This window comes from Anser cygnoides, chromosome 3, assembly GCF_040182565.1.
Source record: "Anser cygnoides isolate HZ-2024a breed goose chromosome 3, Taihu_goose_T2T_genome, whole genome shotgun sequence".
In the NCBI taxonomy this organism is placed as follows: Eukaryota; Metazoa; Chordata; class Aves; order Anseriformes; family Anatidae; genus Anser; species Anser cygnoides.
In genome coordinates, this window is record NC_089875.1 from 34903866 (window position 1) to 34930183 (window position 26318).

General features: G+C 39.3%; 1 protein-coding gene across 6 annotated transcripts in view; it reads right to left on the minus strand.

The window, feature by feature from the left end:
• The window catches only part of LTBP1 (latent transforming growth factor beta binding protein 1), a 201735-nt gene that overhangs the window by 162032 nt on the left and 13385 nt on the right, over positions 1–26318 (minus strand). For all 6 annotated transcript variants that reach the window (XM_066993883.1, XM_066993884.1, XM_066993888.1 and 3 more), the window contains exon 3: positions 22181–22469. In XM_066993883.1, coding sequence (XP_066849984.1) covers positions 22181–22469 — 289 coding nt within the window. The remainder of the gene's footprint in view (positions 1–22180; positions 22470–26318) is intronic.

The following is a 26318-nucleotide window of genomic DNA, read 5'->3' on the forward strand; positions in this document are numbered from 1 at the left end:
AAAATACTGTGACCAAAAGCCCAGACTGCATTCCAGAGGTCTAGGAATAGCTTGTTTTCCTATTTGCAGTAGGTAAATTTGAAGTCTGTGAGGCATTCCTCTGGTTTTTAAGGATGTCTCCGATTTCTCCTCAAAAATTCACTTTGCTTCTTTCTCTCTACATTTAAAATTTTGCTTTCCCTAGAACTACAAGTTATAAGAAATATTTTTCAGTGTGAATTTTTGCAAATCTGCAGTTGTTGTCCATGCCTTCTTTCCAATCCCATCCCAGTCCTTAATTTTGGCTCCCAGGCCTTATTTCTGCATACATTCTGGGGCGCTGAAGTTTGACTTACAGATTATGTTATACAGAGGAATAAGGCAAACCACATTTCACAGTACTTAAACTTTTTCCCCCCCTCTGTTGCATAAGTATTTTTTTTTAAATGTAAGCTGAATACTGTCATTCCAACAAGTCTAAACTGTAAAAAGGCAGGTTATAAGGTGTTTGAAATTACTTCCTTGGGGCTCCGTTTAGCAGTTTCCCTTCACATTCTTTTAATTTATGTGCTTCAGTATTGAAATGTCTGCTAGAGTTCTTTTTCTCTTTCCTTATTAATAACTTCAAAGAAATACATGCTTGAACTCCTAAATACATCAAACTAATTTAAATTATCTTTAAACACCCAGTGACTGCTCAGCAAACCAGAAAAAGCAGACTGTATCTGGAAAAAAAAAACTATTTAGTTAGTGAACTACATGCACAATTAAAAATAAAATATGTTAATTAAACAATACCATCCATACATATATGTATGAGTTTGTTAAAAGTTGCTACAGACCCACGGTAATCTAGAAGCGTGAAACTAGACTAAAAAATACCTAAAACTACCCAATACATTTTTTCAAAGGGGGTTATGGCATACTATTTATGCTCTCGTATTTCCTGGGAAAAAAATAAAATTAAAAAACAAGCATTTATGGAAATTGTTATGAAGCAATTCAGAAGTGCAATTCAAATTACAACCTCATCAGTTTTGAGGTATCATTTTTAACTAGCATCTGGTATATCTGGATTTGTTAGCTTAACTAAAAATAAAATCTAAGCACAGAATTTCCATCTACAAGGATTAGTCCTGTTGTAGGATTTTTGGAAATTTAAAAACAAGATTTCAAACTGCTGTTGTTTTAACGTTTAAAGAAAATTATACACAACTAAAATACATCCTTGATACAGCTAAATTTTGGGCTTAATTATAAACCAAATCTAAATACACATTTTCAAATCAGACAATTGACACTGACAACCTACTACCAGAAGCTACACAAATATTGTAAACAACTACACAAATTCTGTAAACAATCTGTTTTCTGTATTGGCTAATATATGTTGAAGCACAACCAAATCAAATGACCTTATACACATACTAGAAAATATACATCTTGCAAACAATCTGCTGAGATAATTTGTCATGGTAGAAATATAAGCAAGATAAATCTGCACCACCTCAGGACCACTCTGATAAAAGCATGTATATTGAAAACCATGAATCACATCTAATTCTGTAGCGTTAGCTGGTTTGTGAATTACACATCTTCAGCAGCCCTGAAGAACTTGTTCCACTGAACTTTTGGAAACTGGCACTCCTGCCAAATAGACCTTCCTGAGGCTGATGCCTAGCACCACTTCCAAACAGCCTGTAGAAACTCTGCAGTCCTTTGGTTCTACAGGAAGCAAACGACAATTTACCTTAGTAAAACAAAGATTTCAGAAAGTTGTGGACACAAGGTGTTGTCAGATTCACAGTTATGTTTCCAGGTCACTTAGCCACCTTGAATCACGATGATGCAGAAGACATTCTTCCTGTTTCCAGCACTGAAACACTCCTGTAGCTGCCTGGTATTTCTCAATACTTTTGGAGTCCTTTGGCAGTTCTCACTGCTCAAAGATATTTTTAGAAACTCCAACAACAGTGTAGGTACCTACCTTCACACACCATTTAATGATGAAAAGGAATAGCAGTGTGGAACCCCAGGGCTTAACATACTACTTTTGAAAGAAAGGTAAAAGATGGAGCAGTCACTGCTCATCTCCAATTCTTTCAAAGCTACTTAGTGTTTAGCTTATTTAAATGCCTTCGCCCTTTGTTGATTACTTAGGCTCAAGCACACCAGATCATGTACAATGTAACCAGGAAAGAGTACATGGTGGACCTTCCATTTTGCACTACACAAAGAAAAGGTCTGAGTGATGCAAGACCCTGGACCTGACCCCTTCTGGCTAACTAGAGGATGCAGAAGTCCTACGATCTCTCCTTGGTACTTGCTGGTCAGGCAGCCTTCCATCTTGAGATAGGTTCCCATTCTGATGGGGAAAATCGCTGAATCATCCATAGGGATTTTCTAAATCTGTAGCTTGCCTTCCAAGGGAGATGTGTAAAGTTGGACTAGTACAGCAATCAACTTCCCTTCAGTTTCAGCCAGCAAATTTCTACCGTGAAACAATGGGCAGCCTTGGCTCCTAAGGGCAACATATACATATATACATACACACGCACACTTACTCCCACCCCCACCAGTATCTATATCATATACATGACATGAAGCATGACACTGAAAAAAAATACTAAGTTCAACTTCAAGAAATACTTGAAAGCTTAACGCTCGGTGCTTTTTGCCACTGAGCTTAGGCAAGAAACCATCGTTATACCAGAGAGAAGCACAGATCAGCGACACTGTAAACACAGAAAATCCTCTATTTCAACCCATGCCTCCAATTGCAGAAGACATTATACTTGTGTTACAATCACTCCTCATTTTTTCTCACGCTGGGATAGAGCCATCATGTGATAGACCACATCAGCTGAATCCTTGCATAATACTGCTAGGTCTGGCTTCTCCAGCCTGCAGCTCTCATATCTGCGTCCAAAAGACATTATCACTGGGAAGAAACAGAAGAGAAGGACAATGGACATGGATTTTCCTTCCTGCTGCTATTTCCTTGAAGGCCAACTAATACTTTCCTCACAGCTAGTTTGTAACATCAGAGACAATCATCTCTGGTCTTCTGAAGAAGGGACTACAAAACTCTGAGATTCAACATAAACCTGGTCTGCGCGTGGAGCTTTCAAACTGAGATTTATGAAGTTGTGAAGGAGGCTCTGTACTTTTTTCTTCTCCTTCCTCATTTGCATCTTTGAGAGAAGGAGAAGCCTTGAGAAAGGTGTTGAATAGCACAGCACCCACAAATACCAGACTGGACATCTTGGACATACGGACATCTTGCAGGCCCTGGGTCTGCAATTTTGTCAGCCAGCCACGTCAGAGAAGCTCCCGGACTGCCATGTGCTTGCAAACAAGGGCCTGCAAGAAGATGTCTGCATCATAGAATGACTCAGGTTGGAAGGGGCCTTAAAGATCATCTCATTCCAACCCCCCTGCCATGGGCAGGGATGCCACCCACTAGATCAGGCTGGCCAAAGTCCCATCCAGCCTGGCCTTGAACACCTCCAGGGATGGGGCATCTACAACTTCTCTGGATATCTTATGTGAGCAGCTGGTTTGGCTTCACACAACAGAGCAAGGAGCACCAACGCATCTGCTCTGAATGTGAAAGAATTCTGAGAAGATAACAAAACCTCAGTCATTGTTCACTGAGAGAAACAATACTAGGACAGGGGGAACACCATGAGCATGAGCTCACATCAGGCATTTGCCTGAGTAGGCGAGAAGATGAGAGGCAGCTGTACCAATGGTATTAGTGAGCAGAGAATGAGGCTGTTGCTGATATTAACTTCATAACTGAACAAATGGGGAGAGGGAGACAAGACTGAGAAAAAAAAGAAAAAGGAAAAATAACATACACAGGAGCCACTGTATACCTATGTTATGGGCCAAGGATGGCCATGAGCAGAACAGACAGGCAAGCTTTTTATAATCCTTACAGCCTTGCTGCTTCTTAGCTTATAAAAAGCTTTTTCCTCACTTCTGCATACAGGTAGATAGAAACTGGTAGAGTATAAAGCCTTTCTTTCATACCTAAAGCAATCTACTTACACCAAAATATCATCTTCCACACAGTTATTCTTTAAGAGCAGCTTTTTTCCCAGTTCAGCATAACTTTCAGTGCAACAGAAGCACACTTAAGCACTTTGTTGAGTAAAAAACTATAGCAAGTCTCTTCCCTCGTAAAACCGAAGACAAAAATCCACAAGCATCTGAAAAGCTCACCCAATTTCAGAAGCCCAATTTCCTACTAAAATGAAAATGAATCAGATGGATCTTGAGCATATTCAGATTTTAAAGAATAACTTTAAAAATTTTTGCATTGTTCTGCTTCTTACTGTGTGGAGGCCCGCAGTTCTTCATTCTACAGTGTGCTGCATGAAACTTCGTAGTGCCACAGTTCCAAGTGCTTTATTATTAATTGTAAAATAACGCATAATAATCAAAAAGAAAAACATTTTAAAAACAACATTCAAAAAGATAAAGTTCAGGCTGAGCTTTTAGCCACAACTATTTTTCCTGACTACTGATCGCTTGATTTCTCAACTGTAGCTTCTATGAAGACTTTTTGTAGTAAACTGACTTCTTTTTTAGTTTGCCTGCAAATTCTGATTTCATTTAACTCAGGCCTGCTCTCTAAATTAATTGAGACAAAGATGATAACAAATAGACTATATAAACAACTACAATTGATTTAAACTGGTTCTTTTATTCCCCAGTAAAGCAGGAAAAAGAGAAGCAGGAAGGAACAGAAAAGCCAGGAGCTGACACTTGAAGAAGAGTGCATTATAAAATTCAACTCTATGTAATAACTTCAACAATTAAAATGATATATTTTCAGCAGAACATCACAGTAATACTCAATGTAACTCAAACTGAAACCAATAGTTTCATACCAATACCTGAGGCTCAAAACCAGCTGTGGCTCACTATAACCAACTGCTTGTGTTTAAACATACAACTGAAAGTAGTTCTGAAAGCTTGTGCCAAGCATGCTAAAAAGCTCTAAAAATAAGTGCTCTATAGCAAGAAACTAAATATCATTTTAAGAAGCTAAAGATTTTAAAAAACACATGGGCAGTGTATTCTATACAGATAGAAAAGTTTCAAAACATTTTTGATTACTACAGCTGTATGGTACTCAGTGTACCAGGAGGACATTTAATCAGAATATGAACTACTTCCGAATGAGTCACTGGTACTTTAGAACTTTATGTATATTATCAAGAGACACAAACTTAGTAAAGCCACATCGAGTTCAGTATCTAAAGCAACTTGACAACTATTATGTAGACTTATAACATCTCTCTCTCAGCATCAAAAAGGAACTTTGAACTGTACTTGTGGGAAGAGAAACACTTCACAAGCATTCCCACAGAATTTTGTATCTACAACAGTGCAGCCACCAAAGACTGAACAGAAACATGTGGCAATCACCAACTTTTATTGCCTCTTTGGTTTCATTCTTTTAGGCTGGATAGCTTCCCCCATCTTTTTTTTTTTTTTTAAAGAGAAAATAACAGACTATTCAAGTATATTTAAATGGCTATAATCTAAATAAAATGGCAGTGTCATTTGCTATAGAGATGCATTGTCTACAGTGTAGTCTAACAAGCCGAAGATTATGCCTACTAAGCTCTGCACCTCAAAGCCCAGGTTCACAACTCTTACAGCATTCAGGACATGTTTTGTAACAGTTGCTGAGAAGAATCCTTCAGTTTAAAAGACTCAAGCCAAAACTTGGCAAACTTGGTCTTGTTTCAAGAAGGAAACTTTCTTCTGCCAAACTTGAAAAGGAGTGGATTTTAGCATTTCCAGCTTGGAAAAGAAAAAAAAGATTATTTTTATGATTGCATACCTTAAATTAAAAGAAACAAAAAACCCACAGCAACTTTATGTTTTAATACTCTAACATAATCCTTATAAGGATGAATATTTTGCCCATATAAAGAAAATTAAATTAATTTAAAATGTTGCAGAGTGCACATGAAGAATAACATTTTCAAGAAGGGAGCTTAGCCAATGAAAGCAAAGAATGCTTTTTAAATTGGGAATCATCAGCTTGTTTCCATAGCTACTTTTTAAACAACTGTAAGCTTGATCATTTCTTAGAACAACCTTGTTTACTATGAATAACTAAAATAGGTGTTCTAAGAAAAAGCTACTTGAAAGCATTTACAAGCATGTGCAATGATTAACAGTGGCTGCTGTTCTAAACTTTTTAAAAAGAAAAGCAGTATATTATCTGCTGTTTGCTTATATTTTAACATTTACCTTTTTAAAAATATTACTACTGAATATAGCATAACCCTTAGATAACCCAAACAGGATTCCAGTCTTGCCATGCGAAACACTTCAGAAATACACAGCAAGGCAGAAATTACAGTGCAAGGATAACATAGGCCAAATACAGAAAGAAGTTGGAGTGAAAGAAGAGCTCCAATAGACGAACAGACTTCCCAAAGCAAAAGAGAAGATGAGCAACAATTAGTCAGCAGATCTCCCCCAGGTCATTTTTGTAATTAACTTCTTCCATTTTCACCAATGACAACACAATATAAGTAAATATCAGTTAAGCAGACTGCAGCTGCATCACATCATCCTAGTATGAATAAACAATGCACCTCATAAAAAAAGAAGGTCAGTTCATGTTACAGAGAAGTGTAATACAGCAACATCCTGGTGGCGGCTCTGCCACATACAGAGCAACCTGGATGTTGTGAAAGCTAAAGGAACTCTAGGTCTCTGTCCATACATCCAAGGCCAAGCTGCATCTTACCTTTGGGTAAAATTAAAGCACTTGCTAGAGGAGCTATATTGTATTTATACAGTTACCCTGGTTCATTTCATGTCCCAGAGGAGAATCCAGAAGCCTGAAGATTAACCCCAATGACATCTCCAAAAGGAGCTTTGCCATAAAACATGCAAGCATTGTAGGGATAACTGCATTTGTAACAGTGGGCCCAGATCTGGGGTGGCAGACTCCACCTGCAACCACAGGTTATTCAAAGCACTCTAATACCATAGCACTCAAGAACAAACAGCAATGTACACCTGCAACAGTTCTCCAAAGAAGTGTTGGTAACTGCTTGACAGCGAAATGTCAAGACGACTGCGAAGAAATACATACATCCTCTTCCTGCAAGACCTTGATCATAGAATCACAGATGGGCTTGGGTTGGAAAGGACCTCAAAGACCATCTAGTTCCAATTCCCTGCCATGGCAAGGGACACCAACTAGATCAGGTTGCTCAGGGCCTCATCTAACCTGGCCTTGAACACCGTCAGGGATGGGGCATCCACAAACTCTCTGGGCAACCTGTTCTAGTGCCTCACCACCCTGTGAGTGAAAAAATTCCTCCTAACCTCTAATCTAAATCTCCCCTCTTTTAGTTTAAAGCCATTCCCCCTCATCCTGTTGTTATCTGATTGAGCAAAGAGTTGCTCTCCATCTTTTTATTTTTTTATTTTTTTTTTACAAGACCCCTTTAAGTACTGAAATGTTGCAATGAAGTCACCCCAGAGACTTCTCTTCTGTAGGCTGAACAGCCCCAGCTCTCTCCGCCTTTCCTCACAGGAGAGGTGCTCCAGCCCCTTGATCATCTTGGTAGCCCTCCTCTGGACCTGCTCTAACAGCTCCACATCCTTCTTGTGCTGGGGGCTCCAGACCTGGATGCAGCAGTTAATCACCTAAGCGGCTAGAAAGAAAACCTGCTCCCCAACAAGACAACCACCCAGCTAGGTAGAATGTGCATCTCCCTTCTCCACTGGAAACTAAAAAAGGGGGTAAAAATGTCACTCCTCAAAAGACAAGCTGTTACAGAAAGCAATGACAGACTGACTACTCTGGAATCAGCCTCAGAGAATCTCCTTACAGGGACACTGCACACAATTAGCTGTTCCTCCTCTTTGCTTTTTTAATAATAGCAAAATTTGGCAATGAATGGGAATGGGAAAAAATACAAAGTTTATACACCTTTTTCCTTATACAAACTCATTCTCTTCAGTCTCCATCACCTGAATTCCCATTAGAAATGTTCTGAGCGTACAGCTGTGGGTTACATCTCTTTCTAATCTTACTTCCAGAAGCAGATCAAAAGACAATCCAATCTATGAATTTGCTGGATTTCTAAATAGTCCATCAAAAAAATGATAGATACAGCCCTCCAGTGTACAACAGAAGAAAAACATTTCAGGATGCAAAACATTCCCTGCAGCAAAAAGCCTCTGGAACAGTGAAAGAGGAGATGAGGGGATGCTGACTTCTTGTTAAGGACCTGCATGTGTGCAACAGCTGGAATTCCCAAACAAGCGTTATATAATAACAAAAAGCAAAAGCTGTTCAAAGCAATAAGGAGGCACAGCTGGGACTGCAATCAGCAGTTGTCCTCTGCTTTAGAGCTTCAAGGTTCTAGTGCAGGAAGCAAGAGACACACTTGAGCTTTTGCTGCAGTAATAGATTATCACAATTTAAGTACAAAGTGCACACATGCTGAGCCTCACAATAATTATTAATTTGCCAGTAGCATCAATTCTACAACCATTCTCACCCATCACACAGAATCCAGAACAAAATCCATACCAAAGAGGTCATTACGATCATTCATCAGTTGTACAGGTTGTACATCTGATTGATACTTTTTTCGGAAGCATATACAGGCTATAAAACATTAAAATAGTACTGGGAGAGCTCTTTCCTTAGACAAAACCCATACGGAGAAAGATAGGTAATTAAACTTTTTGCTCCCCAGAACTGTCACACTCTAGAAGTACTTAAAGGGATTCTAGAGTCAGATACTGCTGTCCAGAGGTAAGCACTGAAGATTATTACAAAAGCAGCAAATTTGTCTTATGTATTTGTCTTATGCCCTAAAGTTTGAAACTTTCTGCTAACAGAATGCAAAAACAAGGAGCCAGAGACGTAGACTGTTTCACTGTGTGGCTCTAAGTGGTATAAACATGAGGGATATTTGTCAGGAACGGGAACAGAGGAAGCTCTACAGAAGAAACAGACTTCATTTCAAATTTAATAGAACTAGGTCGATGGCTTATTGTAGTCTAAGAATATCATAGTGGAATTTTTAAATTGAAGAATGGGAAAGAAAGTATACAGCTCTGAACACAGTCATACTTTTAGTGAAGTCAGTGTACTCAAAGAAGAAAGCAAAAGTTGGTACCAGTCAAACAGGTAACAGTGAAGAAGAGCTAGAACAAGCAGTATGTTTTAAACAGGTATAGAGCAGGCAACCAAACCGTAAGTACCTGTGCTTCTGCATGAAACAGCACAAGTTCAAGACAGTGAGTGGTCAAGACTGACCAGCATTATATAGGCATATTAGGAAGGAAGTATCACTACCTAGGAAAACAAACAGGAGGATTGGGAAAAGTCAGTGGAAGCTGTAAGACTGATGTTACCTATCAAGGAGTAGCCTCCCAAAATAGGTCAGCAAATTAAAAACAATCACTAACTGAGCATCTCTGTAGACTGTAATTTCCCATGGAGGAAACACAGCATTAAGACTGTATTAGCAGCTGCTTAAGACAGCAACAGCTATCATATCACTGAAGCTGTAAAGACAGGAAGTGATAATATGAAATTCCAGTTACACCCAAGCAAAAGCACCAAAACTAAGTTTTTAGATGGGATTAACAACATCTTCATGGATCACCTAGTCAGGAACCCAGAAGAGAACAAAGTCTTGGTTTAGCCAAATTTGTGTATAGAATCCAATTCAAGTGTTACCAAAGAAGAGATGCTGCAAGAGTGAGCAAAACTTGCTTACAGTTAACATTCCTTAAGGGGGAACAAAAGGCAAAAGATTCACTACAGCAGTTTAGAGTTTCAAGAAGAATGAACATAAAATGGAAGCTAATTAAAAAAAAAAAATCAATGAGCTGAAAGCCTGCCCAAAAGTCTTTCAACCCAATAAGCTATGTATTAAAGGAACACGCAGAGAAAAGGCCAGAGAAGAAAATCTCAATTCTTCCCATCTGTGTTCATCATAAAGAAGCTTAGAAAGGTTCCTATGCCTTTCTTTATGAGGAATTCTCACAATCCAATTCAAATTGCAGCACAGAGCTGATCATGGAACAGTCAGTCAACACCAAGAGGTCATTAAACCTGAAAATTTTCACCCCCAAACTTCTAAAATTTAAGCCAAATTCTACCCATCTACTAACACTGTACTCAGGCACAACAGAAGCCAATAGTTCTCTATTGTATATATATATTGAATACAGTAACTTTTGTCCACTGTATAAAAAAAGCATCGGACAGGGTTTTATTCGCCTTACTGTTGGTGTGGGACATGTTTTTAAACACTTTGTTACAATCCATGTACAATGCCTGAAAAGGCAAATCCAAAAGTGAGCTCTTCAAGAGCGATGCAGATCTTGACTCAAGCTGTTTTCTCTCTCATTGTAATGAAGACTGACTCAGTTGGCTTCCTAGCTTAGCTGAGACACGGCTGAACAACAAGGCAGGGGCTGGAGGATGCCCCTTCACCCATTCAGTTGATCCTTCCATCCCACTGAAGACAGTATCAGTAGAGGAGAGCTGAAGAGCCAGACGACAATTTCCTCGATACTACGCCAGGACTGGCCAGCCATTTCTTGCACCAAAGTTCTCCTCAGGCAAGTGGTGGCATGAAGCCATGTGAACCCATAAACCAACCAGCTACTGCCATCACACACATTAACCTCATGCTACAGATAAACCTCCAGATTAAGGCTGGTTTGGGATCCCAGTCACTCCCTATAATTTAAGCCTCTGCATCAAAATGAGATTCTCTTTCTGAGAACTCTTTTCCTGTTAAAGATCGTAATGAAAACACTGAACCTCCTCTAACACCTGTTTGTAAGACCTTCACATCACTAGATGATTGCTCAAGTCTGGATAAAACAATGTGATCCCTTACCAATAGGCTGCACCACCTCAAGAACAGTAATAATTCAAACTGTACGACTGTGCAACTCAAACTCATTAATGTCTTGTGTGGTGGTGGTGATACTTGATCCTTTCAAAATCCCTTCCAAGATGTTTGTTTTTCTGGTGGATAGAGACTGAAATTTTTCTGTCTGAAAGCTTACATATGTTGTTGAGTTCAGCAGAGACTCCTTTTGATGGACTGGAGCTAGAAAGCATCTGGCCACGTGAAGTACTCTGCACATGCAGCGAGTGACCTTTCAGCAGTACGTTGGCTTCTATTCACCAGAAAAACACAAAGATATCCTTGAAAGAATTTTGAAAGGATAAAGGTGTGGTAAAAATCACAAATGTTCAGATCTAAAAGGTCTTATAAACAAGCCAGAGCAACAGACTGGACTTTGTCCACCAAAACACCTGAAGGCTTCCCTCAAAACAATTTGCAGAAATTATCTGCACACTTCTACCACCATGAGCTCAGCAAACCTATCAAATGGCTAGTCTATTTTCTAGCAAATTTACATCTGTTTACCTTTCACACAACACTTAAGGAAGGTTATGGTCCACTACCCTGCTTCAGACCTGGGTCCGTTACAGTCTAACTGGCAGCAAGAATACTCAGTCCAACACAGGTAACTACAAATTACCCACCAGCTTACAGACTCACTCCAGGCCCAAAACCACTAAAGGCAATTAAATGAAGTGCACAGAGAGGATCTACTTCATTGGAGTAAGGTTCTCTAATTCAGGAAGCTGAACAAGAGACCCCGTGTCTTTGTGCTGCAGTGGTGAGAAAGCCAAAGAGGTCTGAAGATCACGATAGGAACTTGCAGTTACCTTCATAAGCATTCTCACTCCTTGTGGCCAGGAGCATTGAAATGCATGCCAATGCAGCTCAAAAAATACACCGCGACTCAGACTGATATCACCGTCATCACAAAATCGTCTCCATGTTCTCTGCCAACGCAAATGATCCCAGTCCTGATGGTGACCAGCTATCCCAGCTAAACAGTGACTTCAGCTCCTGCAGCCCGATGACTGCATTCCCCTAGAATGATGAATGGAGGTGCTCTTGAGGGCTGACTCAGTGCCTGGCAGTGGAAAGAGATGAGTAACTAACTACCTTTGAACCAGTTTTTGTTCTAGCACACATACATCAATAGTACTGCCAAAGACTACAGAAGCGAAAATAGCTGCAGTATCAGAATGGTCTCAAAAGACTTTGTTTCAACTTTGGTTGATGCCAGAGATCCTTGACACATGCCTAGGGCTGCTGCAGCAATTAAAATCAATCATGCCTTCAACTAACTTCTCAGCACCACCTTACTAGTCCTCAAATGCTTCTGATCTTCATCAGAACACGTGAGGACACAAAGCCTCCCAGTGAAAATGTAAACTCATATGGAGCCTCTATTTACATAAGGACACCCCTGTGCAGAATGCCCTGACATACTAAGAAAAAATGTAAAATTACTGTTTTGTAATTTCTAGCATGACTTAATTAAATAACCATCTATATTACTACGTTTAAGTTTGATATCAAGATCCAACAAAGCTGATTTTTCTCAGAAGAATGATTACGTGCAGCAGATATAGAAGTAGAATGAGAGGGGCGTCACGTTTTTTTTTTAATCCAGAATAAACTTTTAAAAAACTTTAATAGCAAAGCACTAAGAACTCCAACTCACCCACAGTGGGAAAACAGCAAAAGTTAACTTGTCTAACAGATAAAGATCTTTTCTGGAGAGCCGCACAGGATGTCTCAGCTGTACAACAGCTGTGAGGAACTACACAAGAGGAAAGGTGTTGTGCCCCCATCGTATCCTTGGTATAGACGGACAGCTGGCTGCTAACCCATGGGATGTCAGGTGATGGGCTCTAGGCAAGAAGTCTGAGCAGAGATGCGATATTAACAGCAACCCACAACAGAAAGTACCTAAGGACAAGCACTGAGCATTTCCTCCTCTACACACACTCAGTTTTAGCCAGGCACTTTGCTGTTGCTTTACTGCCCCCAAGCCTAACCCCACACATTAGCATTGCAGGCTGAGTTTGTGAAGACAGCTACACCAGATCAGCAATTCATGGAGGGGGGACAGACACCACGCACCAGGAAAAAGGCAAACTAAATTTTCTGTTCATTTTCCTTCTCAGTTATTACTTGCAGAAATAGAAGTATAAGCCCCTTTTGGGGAACTCGTTTCTTTAAAAGAAGGTGTCACGTACCATGCCCTCTCTAGCTGCAATGTACTCTGCAATAAAAGTAGAACAGGAGAAGCATACAAAGCAAATAATTTGGGGTTGACTGTGACTGCATCTCATTTGTTTTTAATTTTGGTATTAGTAATCTTTCTACTGAAGCCATAAGAGAATACAATAGAGCTCATGTATTGATTTGTGTCCATGTGCCATTTGAAGAAAAGAGGATTCACTTCAGCATTCAGTAGAAAGACAATTATGCACAATGAACAACATAGATGGCTCAAAAAAATGTGCTGCCAAAAAATGACATATTCCAGGGAATTCAAACCACCCTTTTCAAAATTCTGGCATTCTGTAACACGAAAATAAACTCTAAGTAGAAGGAAAAGCAAAGCTTGCCACCTACTGCCCAACAACATAATAGTATGTACTAGTATTGTCTATCCTTCCTTTTAACAGACTTTGCTTTTGAGACTCATTTCTCTGACACAATACGTACAGAACTCCATCTTCCGTCGTCTTTTTAATAACAGAAAACACAAAGCACCCAAAAGCAGTATTTTGTTTTAACTGTTTTTAAGCTGTTTATGAAATCCCTTAGAAGTCTGACGCATCTTTTATCATAGCACCCACACTGAAAGAGAATTCCTTTTAATGTCATTCAGTGGTGGTATGGGCTCTAATAAAGACTGTCTTCTGCTGGATGGTAGGTTTTCTGTATAGAGCACACTTCAAATAGAAAATATATATATTACAACAGACAAAACTTGTAAGAAAATATTTCTCCTGTACACACCTATAGAGGAGATTTATTTTAGCTATAAATTGCAGTAGTAAGAGAACAGGGCTGTAACGAAGACTACTTTATTCAAAATATTTCCTTCAACCTGCAAGCTCGATGTATCAACTAAAGAAATGGGTCTCTTTTTGTTCACAAGCACAGGGAAATTCTCTTAAATAACTGCAATGCTTTGGTGAACTACTAGCCTGCAATTATTTGCATGTAGTATTTTAGGAGAATAGTGTTTTCTGAATAGCAGTAGGTCCTCTGCATAACATAGGAGGCTACTTAAAGTCAAGTAGTTGTATTCAATTGCTTACAGAACTTCTGAGCACACTAGAAAACACATCTTCACATGCAGTGATGTGGACAAGACATTTCAAATTAACCACCAGTCCACCCTCTGGTACTCCAACACCTTTCTCGTTAAAACCCTATGAGACAATTCAGGGAAAGTTTGCTAGAGTGGGCAATCAACAAGGATTTACTGCAGACCTCCCTCTAGCAGAATACTGGCTTGTAAAATCCAATGTTTGAACAGTAACACAGAAAATTACACTTTCTCCAATTGCCTAGGCTTCTTCAAAGTCTGCATTCGTGTCCTAAATACACGGTCACACACACAAAAAATCACTCATTGTATACTGATGAGCAGTAACCTTCAAAATCCAACATAAGACTACATGATTAATAAACCCCCATGAGAGTGGTTACATTAACAACTGATTACACACTGAACTGAATCCAACAGCTTTGGATTCCTGAGAGGAATTTATCGAAGTACAAGGATGTATGTCATACCAAACCTTCTTGGAGCTTAGGTAAAATAGAAACTGCTTTTCAGTAGGAAAAAGTATGGCTCAGTGAAGAAAAATATTCAGACCTAGCACTGAAGAAGAGAGTGAGTTTACTAGAGATGAAGTATATGTCTCTTGGGGATCCTAAGTCATGAGCCAAGCAAGCTATTCATAGATGAGAAATCAATGAGGCATTTGTCATTAATCAGACAGGCCCAATCCTGAAAATATGTCTGTCTTTGTCTAAGGCAAGCCCACATCATTCTCTGAATAAAGATTCTTGAACCATCTAGTTATCTGCTACACAAGCAAAATGCTAAGATTAAGTAAACCCCCTGAAAAGGGGTTCCTTGTGTCTTTGTTATCTATTTAATAAGGTTATTAAGAATGAACCCTCAATATAGATTAAGTGTTTAGACAACAACAGAAGTTGTACTAACATCCAAGACCAAAAAAAAACCCCAGATGATACCTGCAGCTTATCTTATTTTTGAAGGGCTGAAGATTAAATATTAAGCAAAATTGCTGATACAAAGAACAAAGGCAGACACATCTACAAACATACTAAGCCTTTCCTCTAATATCCCTAAAACAGAGGAAAACATTCCTGGTTCATTGATTATTTTAACGCTAAAGAAAAAAACCACATTTTTCTGAACACAGAATACTGTTAAATCATATATATGAGACCAGCAAGAAACCCTATTCTCAATTTGGTTTTCTTTCTTCGGATGTTAAAGGTACAGATGTATTTTAACAATAGGCATTGGTTTTCCAAATCAGCCTCCTGAGATCTAGTCCTACAGCTGTGTAGAGAAGGGAATGAAAATGACATGAAAATGAGTCCCATTAGCTTATTATTCTTACATGCTCCTAGTGAAACAGCTAGTTGAAATAAAGGTTTTAGTTCATCCGTGTCCTATATATCACTGTCATTGCGTAGTAGTTTGCTTTTAGGAACAAACGTCTCACTCCTTCTACCTGAGCAGGTTAAAAAGCATCCTGCAAGTATAGAATTATTGAATAGTTGTTTTGGTATCACAAACCATTGCTAATGGAGCCATCCTTTTTTAAAGGAAGAGTTTTGAATGCTTGGGAAGACTTTTGTCTTGGAAAGACAAAAGCGTTATCCCAACCTGAAATTTAACAAAGTAAACCCTCCTTATTGGAACTGAAAACGTGCTGTAATGCTACCCATGAAAAGCCACGCAGCGCCTCAGTCCCAGCAAGCTGCTGGGAAAAAAGTGAAGCTCTGCATATATTAAAACTCCAACAATTTTAGGGACTATTAAGCACTAAACCACATATTGTTTGCCAACATCTTTTAAAATACTTCCTTAATAAATGGAAAAGAATAATAGCAGCACAATTTCAAAAATTATGAAGTGGAAAAGCCACACTGAAAGATCACACACCAGTTTGCAACACAGCTACAAATAGCATTTAACTCCTCATTAAATCCACTTATTACGCATCCTCATGCAGACACTGAATGGCCAGGTGCATGGTTTTTCAGCTAGGAAAAAAATGTTAAAGCCACCAATCCAAACATTTGTGTTTATATTCCCATTTTCAACCAATCTGAAAGCATCACTATAGTTTTCGAAATAATGATCTTTCCGGAAAAGCTGTGTTACAACAGCAGAGGCAATGACTTCTACACACACAGAGCATGCCTACATCGTTATGTCTGTATTTTGCTGTTGTGAACATTAATGTGAACATGTTCCAGTAGCACTCGAAGACAGTAACTCAGTGACAAGCTAATTTAAAAGTGAAGGCCACCTTGTGGAGTGCATTCAATTTGCTGGGATCATGGGAAGGAAGGGTACAACAACTCTCTCTCGAAAGCAATGCGTCTTACAGGGCAATACAGACAAACAGCCTGCATATATGTTTTTCAAGTTGATTAGGAAAAAAACCTAATGACCTATGAATACCTCAGTACGCTGCAGTTCCCTACGGCAGGCCTCTTGTAACAAGCATTATTCAAAGACACCTCAGAATCCATTCCAAATAGCTCACGATGGAAAACTAACTTTCCTGATTCTCCCTGGAGCCACCTAGCATTAATGAACCTATAACAAGTGCAGGAGTACATTACTTTTTAGAAGCCTACACTAAAGGGATGCAGCTATCAGCTTACCACTGAAGACAGACCACCAGTTTTCCACCTCTCTGTGACACAAATAGTGGGCTCAAGAACTGATGGACAAACCTCACCTCTGACCCCTGGAGTTAAATTTTGACGCCTGAGAAGCAGAAGTTCCCCGATGTTGCAAAGCACATGGTGCTGATCCTATCTCAGCATTTAGATACTCTTTTCTTGGAATAAAACCTACAGGACTGGGCTGTAGGAGCAGAACCTAGTAGCCTGGCTCTGAAGGCAAAGGTAAAAGTCTGCAATTGCACCTCAAACAGCATAGTTGTTGCTCACTCTTAACCAAGGATTTGTTCAGGCCCTTCTGTATACTCAATATCCTCAAGTATGCACTTAGGTGTATCAGTCCTAAGTGCACACACATGAATGTGCCTAAGTGCACAGATTAAAACCCAAGTTGCACCAAGGAAAAAAAGCAGCTTTAAGAATATTCATATGGAATATCTTCCCTAGAAGGAAAAAAATTGATTTTCCAAGATGTCATCATTGGAATTATAGTCCAGTTCCTTCCAGATCCTCTGTGTTCCCTGAGAGAAGAGATGGTCTCTTCTCCTGAAGAAAGAAGATAGGGTATCATACAATTTCTTGGCTTTGAAGGGAATCAGGGTCACCAACAGAGAATAAAAACAACCGAAGTACAACTTCCAGAAGTTAAGAAGCCATCACAGATTTTCTAGTTTTAGCTTAGCTTAAAGTTGGGTTATTTTGGTTTGTTTACTTAGGTTTTGTTTGACTTCTATGATGAGATGGCTAGTTCAGTGCACGGAAGAAGTGTGATGGATGCTTTTAAGCCAGACATTAGCAAGGGCTTTAATAGCCTTCTGTTAGATTGTAGAATCTTTCTTACTTTCTAACTATTTTTCTTGGAGAAAAATTGGTGAAACACGGATAATTGGATTATAAAGCAGGTGAAAAACTGCCTGGACTGCCTGGCTGTATGGATGGTAATCAGTCATATGAAGTCCAACTTGCAGGAGGTTAAGTAACTAGGCATTTTCCTGAAAAGATCAATACTGGGACTGATATTGTTCAACGTTTTTTCTTCCCCTTGTCTAGGGGAAATGAATAGTCTCAGCAAGTATGCAGACAATTCCAGTGTGGAGGAGTTGGCTGTTATACCAGAGGGCTGAAGGATTTTGACAGGTTGGAAAAATGGGCTTGCAATCTCAAAAGCAAACACAAAGTCCTGTATCTGAAATGCATCAACCATGTGTAAAAGCACAGGTTTGGTGTTGAAATGACTGGAAAGCATCCCCAAAGAAAAGGATCTGAGGTTCTGTTCAACAAGCTCAACAAGTCATCAGCACACCCCTGAAGCAAAGACCACCAATCATAGTGTGATAGCAACAGCATAGCTAGCAGGTCAAGGGACTTGTTATTCCCCTCTATTTGGCCTTTTTGAGACTGCATCTCAAGTACTATATCCAGCTTCGGGCTTCCCAAATTAAGAAAGATACTGACATAATGAGGCGAGTCCAGCACGCTGCATGAGCTGCATTTGAGCTGCATTTGTTCATTGCTGCATTGATTTCAGTAGGGTCACAACAGCATGGCCAATTCTCCTCTCAGGTTTGTTTGTGTTTTTTTTTTTAATCTAAATTCACACTAATCTCACATTTATCCCTATTCAATTAGTAAGGATTAAGGAACTATTGGAAGAAAATATTATGTTCTTGAACAGAAGGAAAAAAGTAATACACAGGTTGATCAGATTCACTAAAGTTAACAAGTTAACAGTTTTGGAGGGGAGCTCCTAGGAAGCACCGACAGGTGCATTAGACACACTGGTAATCCCAATTCTGTCACCTAAAGGCTGTGAATCCACCTCTCCTCCTTTGATGACCTTCGCTTTGCCCAGTACAAAAGCAAACTTTCACATTTCATCAACAATTGCCTCCTGAAAGCTGCTGCTATTGCCTGAAGGAGCACTGCTGTGGCATTTAAGCATATTACTGAGCTTTGGCTGGTTGATGCTATACTTTCTGGTGACCATTTTCAAAACCGTAATGGAAAGCTTACTTCAAAAGAAAAAAAAAGGCATTATTTTCTACTCCCACAGCTGGTAAATGCAGAAAATCAAGCCGTTGGTGCTATGCTGTTGCCAACATGTGAGAGAATGAGATGTGAAGGGAACACTTGGAGTTCCTGGAGAGCTATCACAGCAAGTCAGGACCAGAAAACACATCTGTTACTGAGATCAGAATTACCAACAGGTTCCAATAAGAAGCAGATTTTTGTTTCCAAGACATCACTTGTTTTCAATTACAGCCATCTACATCTTTTGCTAACATTCTTCCAAGATGAGACCTTGTACCTGACAACATCCATCCCCAGCTCCGGGCTATGACAGTGTCTGTGTGTTCTAAATCCAAGATATTCCAGGAAATTAATCTCTCTCCAGGTTTTCTTCTGTTTAGCACCCTGTTCTTCAAAAAGAGATCTCTGGGAAGAAATACGTAAACTTCCTCCTTCCCTAAATATCATTGCTACCATGATCCCACGAAAACACATAAGAACACATCTCAGTGACTGAAGTTAGAAAAGCTGCATTCATAAACAAAACAAAAGTTAGAGGATGGCAAAAGAGAAGCACTGTAGAGACAAGGACCTTCTCACAGGAGCTTATTTTGGTGTTCCAGGTTGGGTCCTGCACTGGCTCTCACCAGTCCTTGACAACTTAGCATAGCAGCAGCGCCCATATTAGCGTATCAACTGCACCAACAGTGGATAATTCCATTCCTGCCATAGCTTTTCCTAGGTTTCTAGGAATGGGAACAGGAAAAAGTCATTCCTACAAGATTTGAGCAGCCTTACACAACAGAAGAGATTATGAGACATCCAAAGGAGGAACTGAAACATGAACTAGCCTGTTTGCTCTGCACGAATGGTAGAGCCCTGACCTCACAAGGACCCTTTAGTCCTGTAAATTACCCTGGTAGTCCATGAGAACTACTGCTAGCACTAATTTCAATAGTTACATCTAAACATGCACCTTCTTCTTGTTTTATTCAACCACTTAGGTTTGTCAAACAGCTCATTTTCTCTCCATCTCCTGGTTCCTGTGTCTGGCTCTTGCTAAGGCTATAAGCTGGATTTCTCGTGACTACAAAGACTCAGTTACCCTTTCTCCCACTCTATTATTGAACTGTCTGAAAGTGATTTATCTTCATGTGATTTCAAAGACTAACAATCCCATTTACCTTAAAAAGCCTCCTTAAATCTAGGAGAAAATCCTTAGGCTAAGAAGGGTCACATTAACAAAGCCCACCTGGGTTTGCAGTGTTTGCGAAAGCATGCAGAGGCTCATTGGATAGTAGACAACGTGACTTTTTTCAGTCTGAAGTCAGTTCCTCTACATATGGGACATTGTCCCATGCAATCAGAAACAGACTTCGGTAAAGCATGGCACCCTTGCAAGTACCCTTTAGAAACACTTTGAGCATCAAAGCCTGGCGACCCACAGTAGCATGGAAAAATACCAGTTTATTGTCTTTTTTCATATGAAGGGAACCCTTTACCCGTGAACTCAGCTTTTCCAGGAATAATGGAAAACAAACAAGTCTTCCCTGGAACCATCCACAAGCCCCTTCCTTCTAATGACAGTTTGAGTGGGTGAAAGGGGACAGATTTTTTTTCCCCAAGCAAGAACGGCCTTTTTCTTTTTAAAAAAAAGTTTTACTACCCAATTTGGAAAACTAGTGTTTCTTGCAATAGGAGGAAGAGCTCCTTGGGGATGCTTTTGTGTGGGGGAAGGAAGAAAGAGGCAGAAAGACATACAGTATACTCCACAGGAATCAGAACTGAAGAGATAGGAATTGCCTGGCCTCATTGTAATGATTTGCTCTATCGCACTTTGTGGGGCTAAGCACAGAAGCCAGGTGCTGAGGATTAGTAGTCCTGCTGGCCTGTATGGGAGGGAGCAGAGAAATCTGATTATTTTACTGGTAATTTTCCTTTCATATTAATCACTCTAATAACCCTGCTCACTGTGGGCTCAGAGTACTTCAAAATACTAAAACCGGGTGGCAATTTCTCTGTCCTTCAAGACTTTAAGTGTATTTGCTCTTAAAGCCCACTCTCCATCTTCTACATTTCTCAAAGAACCTATTGGCTTGGGGTTAAGAACTCTAACGGAACTCTAAATATTTAAGTTCCTCTTCCTATTACACACGAGATGCATGAACCTTAAGTTTTTACTTATAACCTCACAGTTAGACAAACTAGGACACCACTAGAAGGAATCAGAAGGGTTTAGGAGGAAGGAACCCAACAGAGGTAAGCACCAGATATCACTGGCAGTGCCCAGTGACTTCTGTTCTCAGAAGCAGCTTGGAGAAGTGTGGCAAGATGTGCTTTGTTACCAGAAGCATATAACTACTTAGGTGCAGTCTTGTATAATCCCACATTGCCCTTCTGGCTTCACTTTTTATAATTCTGGGCAAGTGAAATAACAGTTTATCTCCCAGTCGCAATAATCTTGCTCTTGAGGCTGGAAGCAAGATGGACTATATCCTGCTTACAGCTATCCAAAAGTGACATCTTCAGAGGGCAACACATTTTGCCTGACTTCACCTGAATCTGGAAGTACAGCAGCTGCTGCAGACACCTTAAAACTGTCCACTCAATTTGATCACCAGGCTTCTGTGCACCTCTCTCCCCTCACATTATGTGCAACCCTGGAACAAGTTAAGGTCAGACATATTAAAATAAGCAACATTATAGTTAGAGAAATCTCAGATTGATTTGAAGTATTTCATCTAATGAAAGTAATACTGAAGCCTGGAGGCAGAGGAAAAACTCTCCAACAATAGGTGTGTTTCTTTGCTTCCTATGATAGGCAGCTACAGACCTAAACCTCAAATGCAAGCAAACAGAAGTATCCATTGTAATAAAACTAAAAACATAACTAGGAAAAAAAGGGGGGTGGAGGGGGGTTGGACAAGTGTATTGATAGCAGAAGGGAGAACCCAGAACACATGCACAAAAGCTTACTCTCCCCATTTATGCAGTGTTGGATGCAGTGTTGGAAATTTGTTGTTGCTTAAACTCAGGAAGTCAGCAGCATAAATTAAGAATAACTCCTGTGAAATTAATATAGCACTGTTATTCTAAAAAAAATAAGGCTGAATGATATTAAGGGATAATCTATACAGGTGAGAAGGTCTGGCTCACAAGGAGCCACTTAAGTCTTAGAGTTAAAATAAAATGTTCTTTAAAAATCAGTGAAAGGTTCCAAGTGTGACTATATGAAAACATTTGCAAGGAACAATATTTTATAAATCCAATATATTGGGCTTCTTGAAAAGCGAAAATAAACACGAAGCACTTACTGTGGTTGCATTTGCTGAGGTAATCCAACAGGAGGCTTCTGCTTAATGGTGAAAGCCATCTGAGTCATAGGGCCAACCTTTGGTGGGACCTGCACCTTTCGAGAGAAGGTCTGCTGGGCAGCCTGCTGGGGTATGGGCCATGGGGGAGCAACAGGGCTCCGGCCTTCAGTGGAAGACGTGTCTTGCATGACCGTGTCCTCACAGGAATTGCCTTTTGTTCCTGGCTTGCACACACAAAGCTGAGGTCGCAGGCACATCCCTCCATTTTGGCACGGTGGTGCACAGTTAGCTACGAAAAGACATTTTAAAAAGTACCTGTGAAACAAAGGATCATGGGAAATGCAAACCCACCCCACAATTAAAAAAAGTGTTAATTGCTAGTGTTAATTGTAGTAATATTAACATTGCTAAGCTCCACAAAAGAGTTTGTAAGTTGGAACGGCTTTTACTGCTCTCCTACATAATACATGCACAACATTTGAACAGTTTAATAAAGTAAAATGTTGGTGAGCTAAAAAATAGGAAATGTGCAAGTTAACATCAAGAAATACAGCACTGTTTAAAATCTGTTAGTCTTCTGTACTCTTTCCCTGCATGCTGCCTCCCTATACCATAACAACCAAAATGCATACTGATGAAAAATAAAAAATAGGCAGATTATATAATTTTACTGCAGATCCACGATTGGATTCATTCTACTATTTAAAATCACAGATCCCTTATATGCACCTAGAATGAATCATTACAGTCACATCAGAGATGACCAAAATGATGCAGAGGCATGAAACGATTCAACCCTTCCCCCTCTAAAGCCACAATGCAATTCCCTCTGAAATTAACACCATAATAACAAAAAAAAGAAAAGGAAAAAGAAAAAGCAGACACACAAGCTGATCCTACAAAGACATAGCTATACCTAGGAGCTGCGACAGACAGGTGTTTGTGATTATCTTGCACTAGCTGCTGTATGCTCTTTTGTACCACCAGTGCAGAGGGACAAGTTTCTTCAAAAGACAATTCACTTTCAGATACCCAGCTTCACACAGGATTAGTTACGCTCTGTTTGTGTCGCTCTATCCACTGGCTACAGAGGGAGTCTGAATAATTAGCCTACTCTCAACAGCCATCTCCTAGATCTAGTTAAAACAGGATCAGTTCCATTCTGGATAAGCAAGAAATATTGAGAAGAAGCAAACCTTACAGACAAAATGAAAAAACGTAAAAGCAGCTGCTGATCATATGTGTACGTAATACTACGAAGGTATGTGCCTCATTTCAGGATTTATTTTGGATGTTTAATTTTACAATGCTATTATATTTAGAGAATGTTAAAATAACAAAGATAGCAAAACCAGTATCTTCTTATCCAGAGGATTAAATTTAATATCAAAATACAATTTGAATTAAAATATCAAAATTATTTTTTCATTTGTCTTAGAGATGGCATACAATGAAGCTTTTACGAGAAGATATGCTGCTGAGCAACACACTTTGCCTCTTCAAACTGAGCATACCTCTAATGTTGTTACAGATCTTTTTACATAGACAAAACAATATGCCAGATCAAAAGCTAAAGGTTTTACTAAAATAAGTAACACCATATCATAAGCCATAACATATGATACTATACCATACTCAGGTATATCCAATTTCAAAGTAATTTAGAAAAAAGTACACAGCCCTGTTACAAATAAATTCAAACTGGATCACTTGGCACTTTAATCAAGTTTTTATACATGCATTTATATACAAAGTACACATACAAGCACACATTAGAAAAAACTTGCAAGGGTGGAACTGTGTTAACTTGGTGCAACTTGTCAGCTGATAATACCAGCTGGTACAGATGTATCATGTATACCATCTGTGCACAGGGCACTAGAGTTACGTACACACAACTTCATTTACACGGTGTGCTCCTCACACGTAAACCCCCCTTCCATGTGCTGTTTAGCAGTTTATCTCCTCTTGAATGCTACTTGACTGAACTAGCTGAATTACATGTTGCACGTCTCCCTGGGAACAAGAAGTGGTCGTTTGCTTTTTTGTATTTCTGATTATTTGGGGAGTGCATATTGCCTTTGACTGCCAGAAGGCTAAAAATTTTCACTGTAAATGTGAGAACGGATTTACAACAAGCATATGTTATAATATATAAACAAACATTTCCTTGCATCTTGCCTTTAAGACCTAGATTTTGCTATGAACAGTAAAAATTCACACATGACTGAAATGGATTATATCTTTGGAAAACAGATTCTGAGACCTTAAATTCTAATGAAGTTTCATTGACCAAAGAAGTGGAGCAAAAGGGAATTTTTCATGAGCCGCAATTGAATAGTAACTACTGAAAAACCTGGGGAAAACAAAAACGCCAAAAAAAAAAGAGGAAACTAGCTACCCTAAGCATTGTGATGCACCAGAAAGCCACGGAAGCTGGGGAAGCCAGAGTGCTACCTTTCCAGGGCTTGGAACCACACGACTGTTGAACACAGCCTTGGACACCCAGACACCCCTTGGATTTCCCTTATCCCAATCTACTGGTACTTGTTAAAAGGAAATACTTCAGGATAACTAAAGATTTAAGATCACAAGACCCTTTGAAAGATTTCTTTTCACACGCGGAAAAAGAAAGCACACATTCAGCAGGACCTCTTCAAAGCCCTTTTTAATGTGGCTCTTTGAAGGGAACACCTGTATTTCTAGTTATGTATGACTGAAGGCCAACCAGGCCACTCCAACACACCTCCTCCACAACTATGCATGAGGTCCCCTTTCAGGATTGCTCTGAAAAAAAAGACAAAAGGAAAAAAAGGAAAATAAATGTTCATCACTGGAAAAGAGCACACAAGATCTCATTGCTGCTGGCTAGCAGGTCTCTGCTATTCCTGGTGCCTAGATAAAAAGGAAGCAAAGAACGTGGCATCTCCTACTCCATGTAATATGAAAATAGCTGCATCAGCAACTTCTTTCTCTACTGCAGTGCAAAACATTGAAAACAGGCTGCTAAGTCTGACAGCTATACAGTGAAAACAACAATCTGCACCACATTTTAGGTCATTTCATCTGCCAGGTTTTTGATGCGACTTTCTCTTTCTCAGTCTGGAGAGAAATATGCTACCAGATAGTGACAACACAGATACATATCTTCAAACAGAAATAACCACGTAATACAAATCTAAGACGTGTTCATAAAGAATTATTCCTCATTGAGGACAGCACTACGATAAGAGGCTCTGGAGGGACTCTGATACCAGAACTGTGACCCCATCACCCTGGTCATCTGTAGGAACAGTGTAGAGATCACAGGGAAAGAGTTTGGGCACAGTCTGCAGTGCTTCAGAAAGAAAGAAATGTTTCTGCAAAAAATTAGTTTTAAAAGTCCCATTTTCACAACATGAAAACAGTTCATATTGAAAGCATATTTCCTGAGATTTAAGGACATGCATCCGTAAAGCCTACAGGCTTCTCAACAAGTTTCTTGAAATTAAACATATGATTAAGCTTGCGAGTCCATCTGCAATGGACAGTGTCAATTGCAGATGAATTGGAACGAAATATCCAGTCTGCTATCTCCTAATTCTCAAAACATGTGAAATAAAAATTTATAACTGCATAAAAGACAATTCTGAGAAAAACGCAGGGCCTTTTTTTTTTTAAACTGTGGTTAGGAACCAAAGTTATGCTGCAGAAGCCTAACAAAACTTCTTAATCACTTACAAAGTGAACCTAATGAGTTTAAAACTATGCAGATGAAAGTAGAACCTGTTTTGGAATGACTTTTTAATTTTTTAATTTATTTTTTTAATCAGACTCAAAGAGTTTTACTTCACTGACAGAACATAAGCAGAGTTTCTCTTATTTAGATATATAAAGCATACAAAGCTATCCAGGACAAACTGCATTACTCTAACATCTGGCATTATAACAAAACAAGCATCAGCAGGTCCAGCAAATATGTTAGACTCAGTCTGTCTCAAATGATGTGATCAGTGACAGCAGGTTGGAAAAGTGATCCATTAGTTCTTCACAACAATCGATCCTTTGATCAAAGTTCTTCATGAACGTTGTATAATGGAAGATCACAAAATCAAGAAGAGGATCACATTTTTAGGAAAGAATTAAAATGAACATTTAA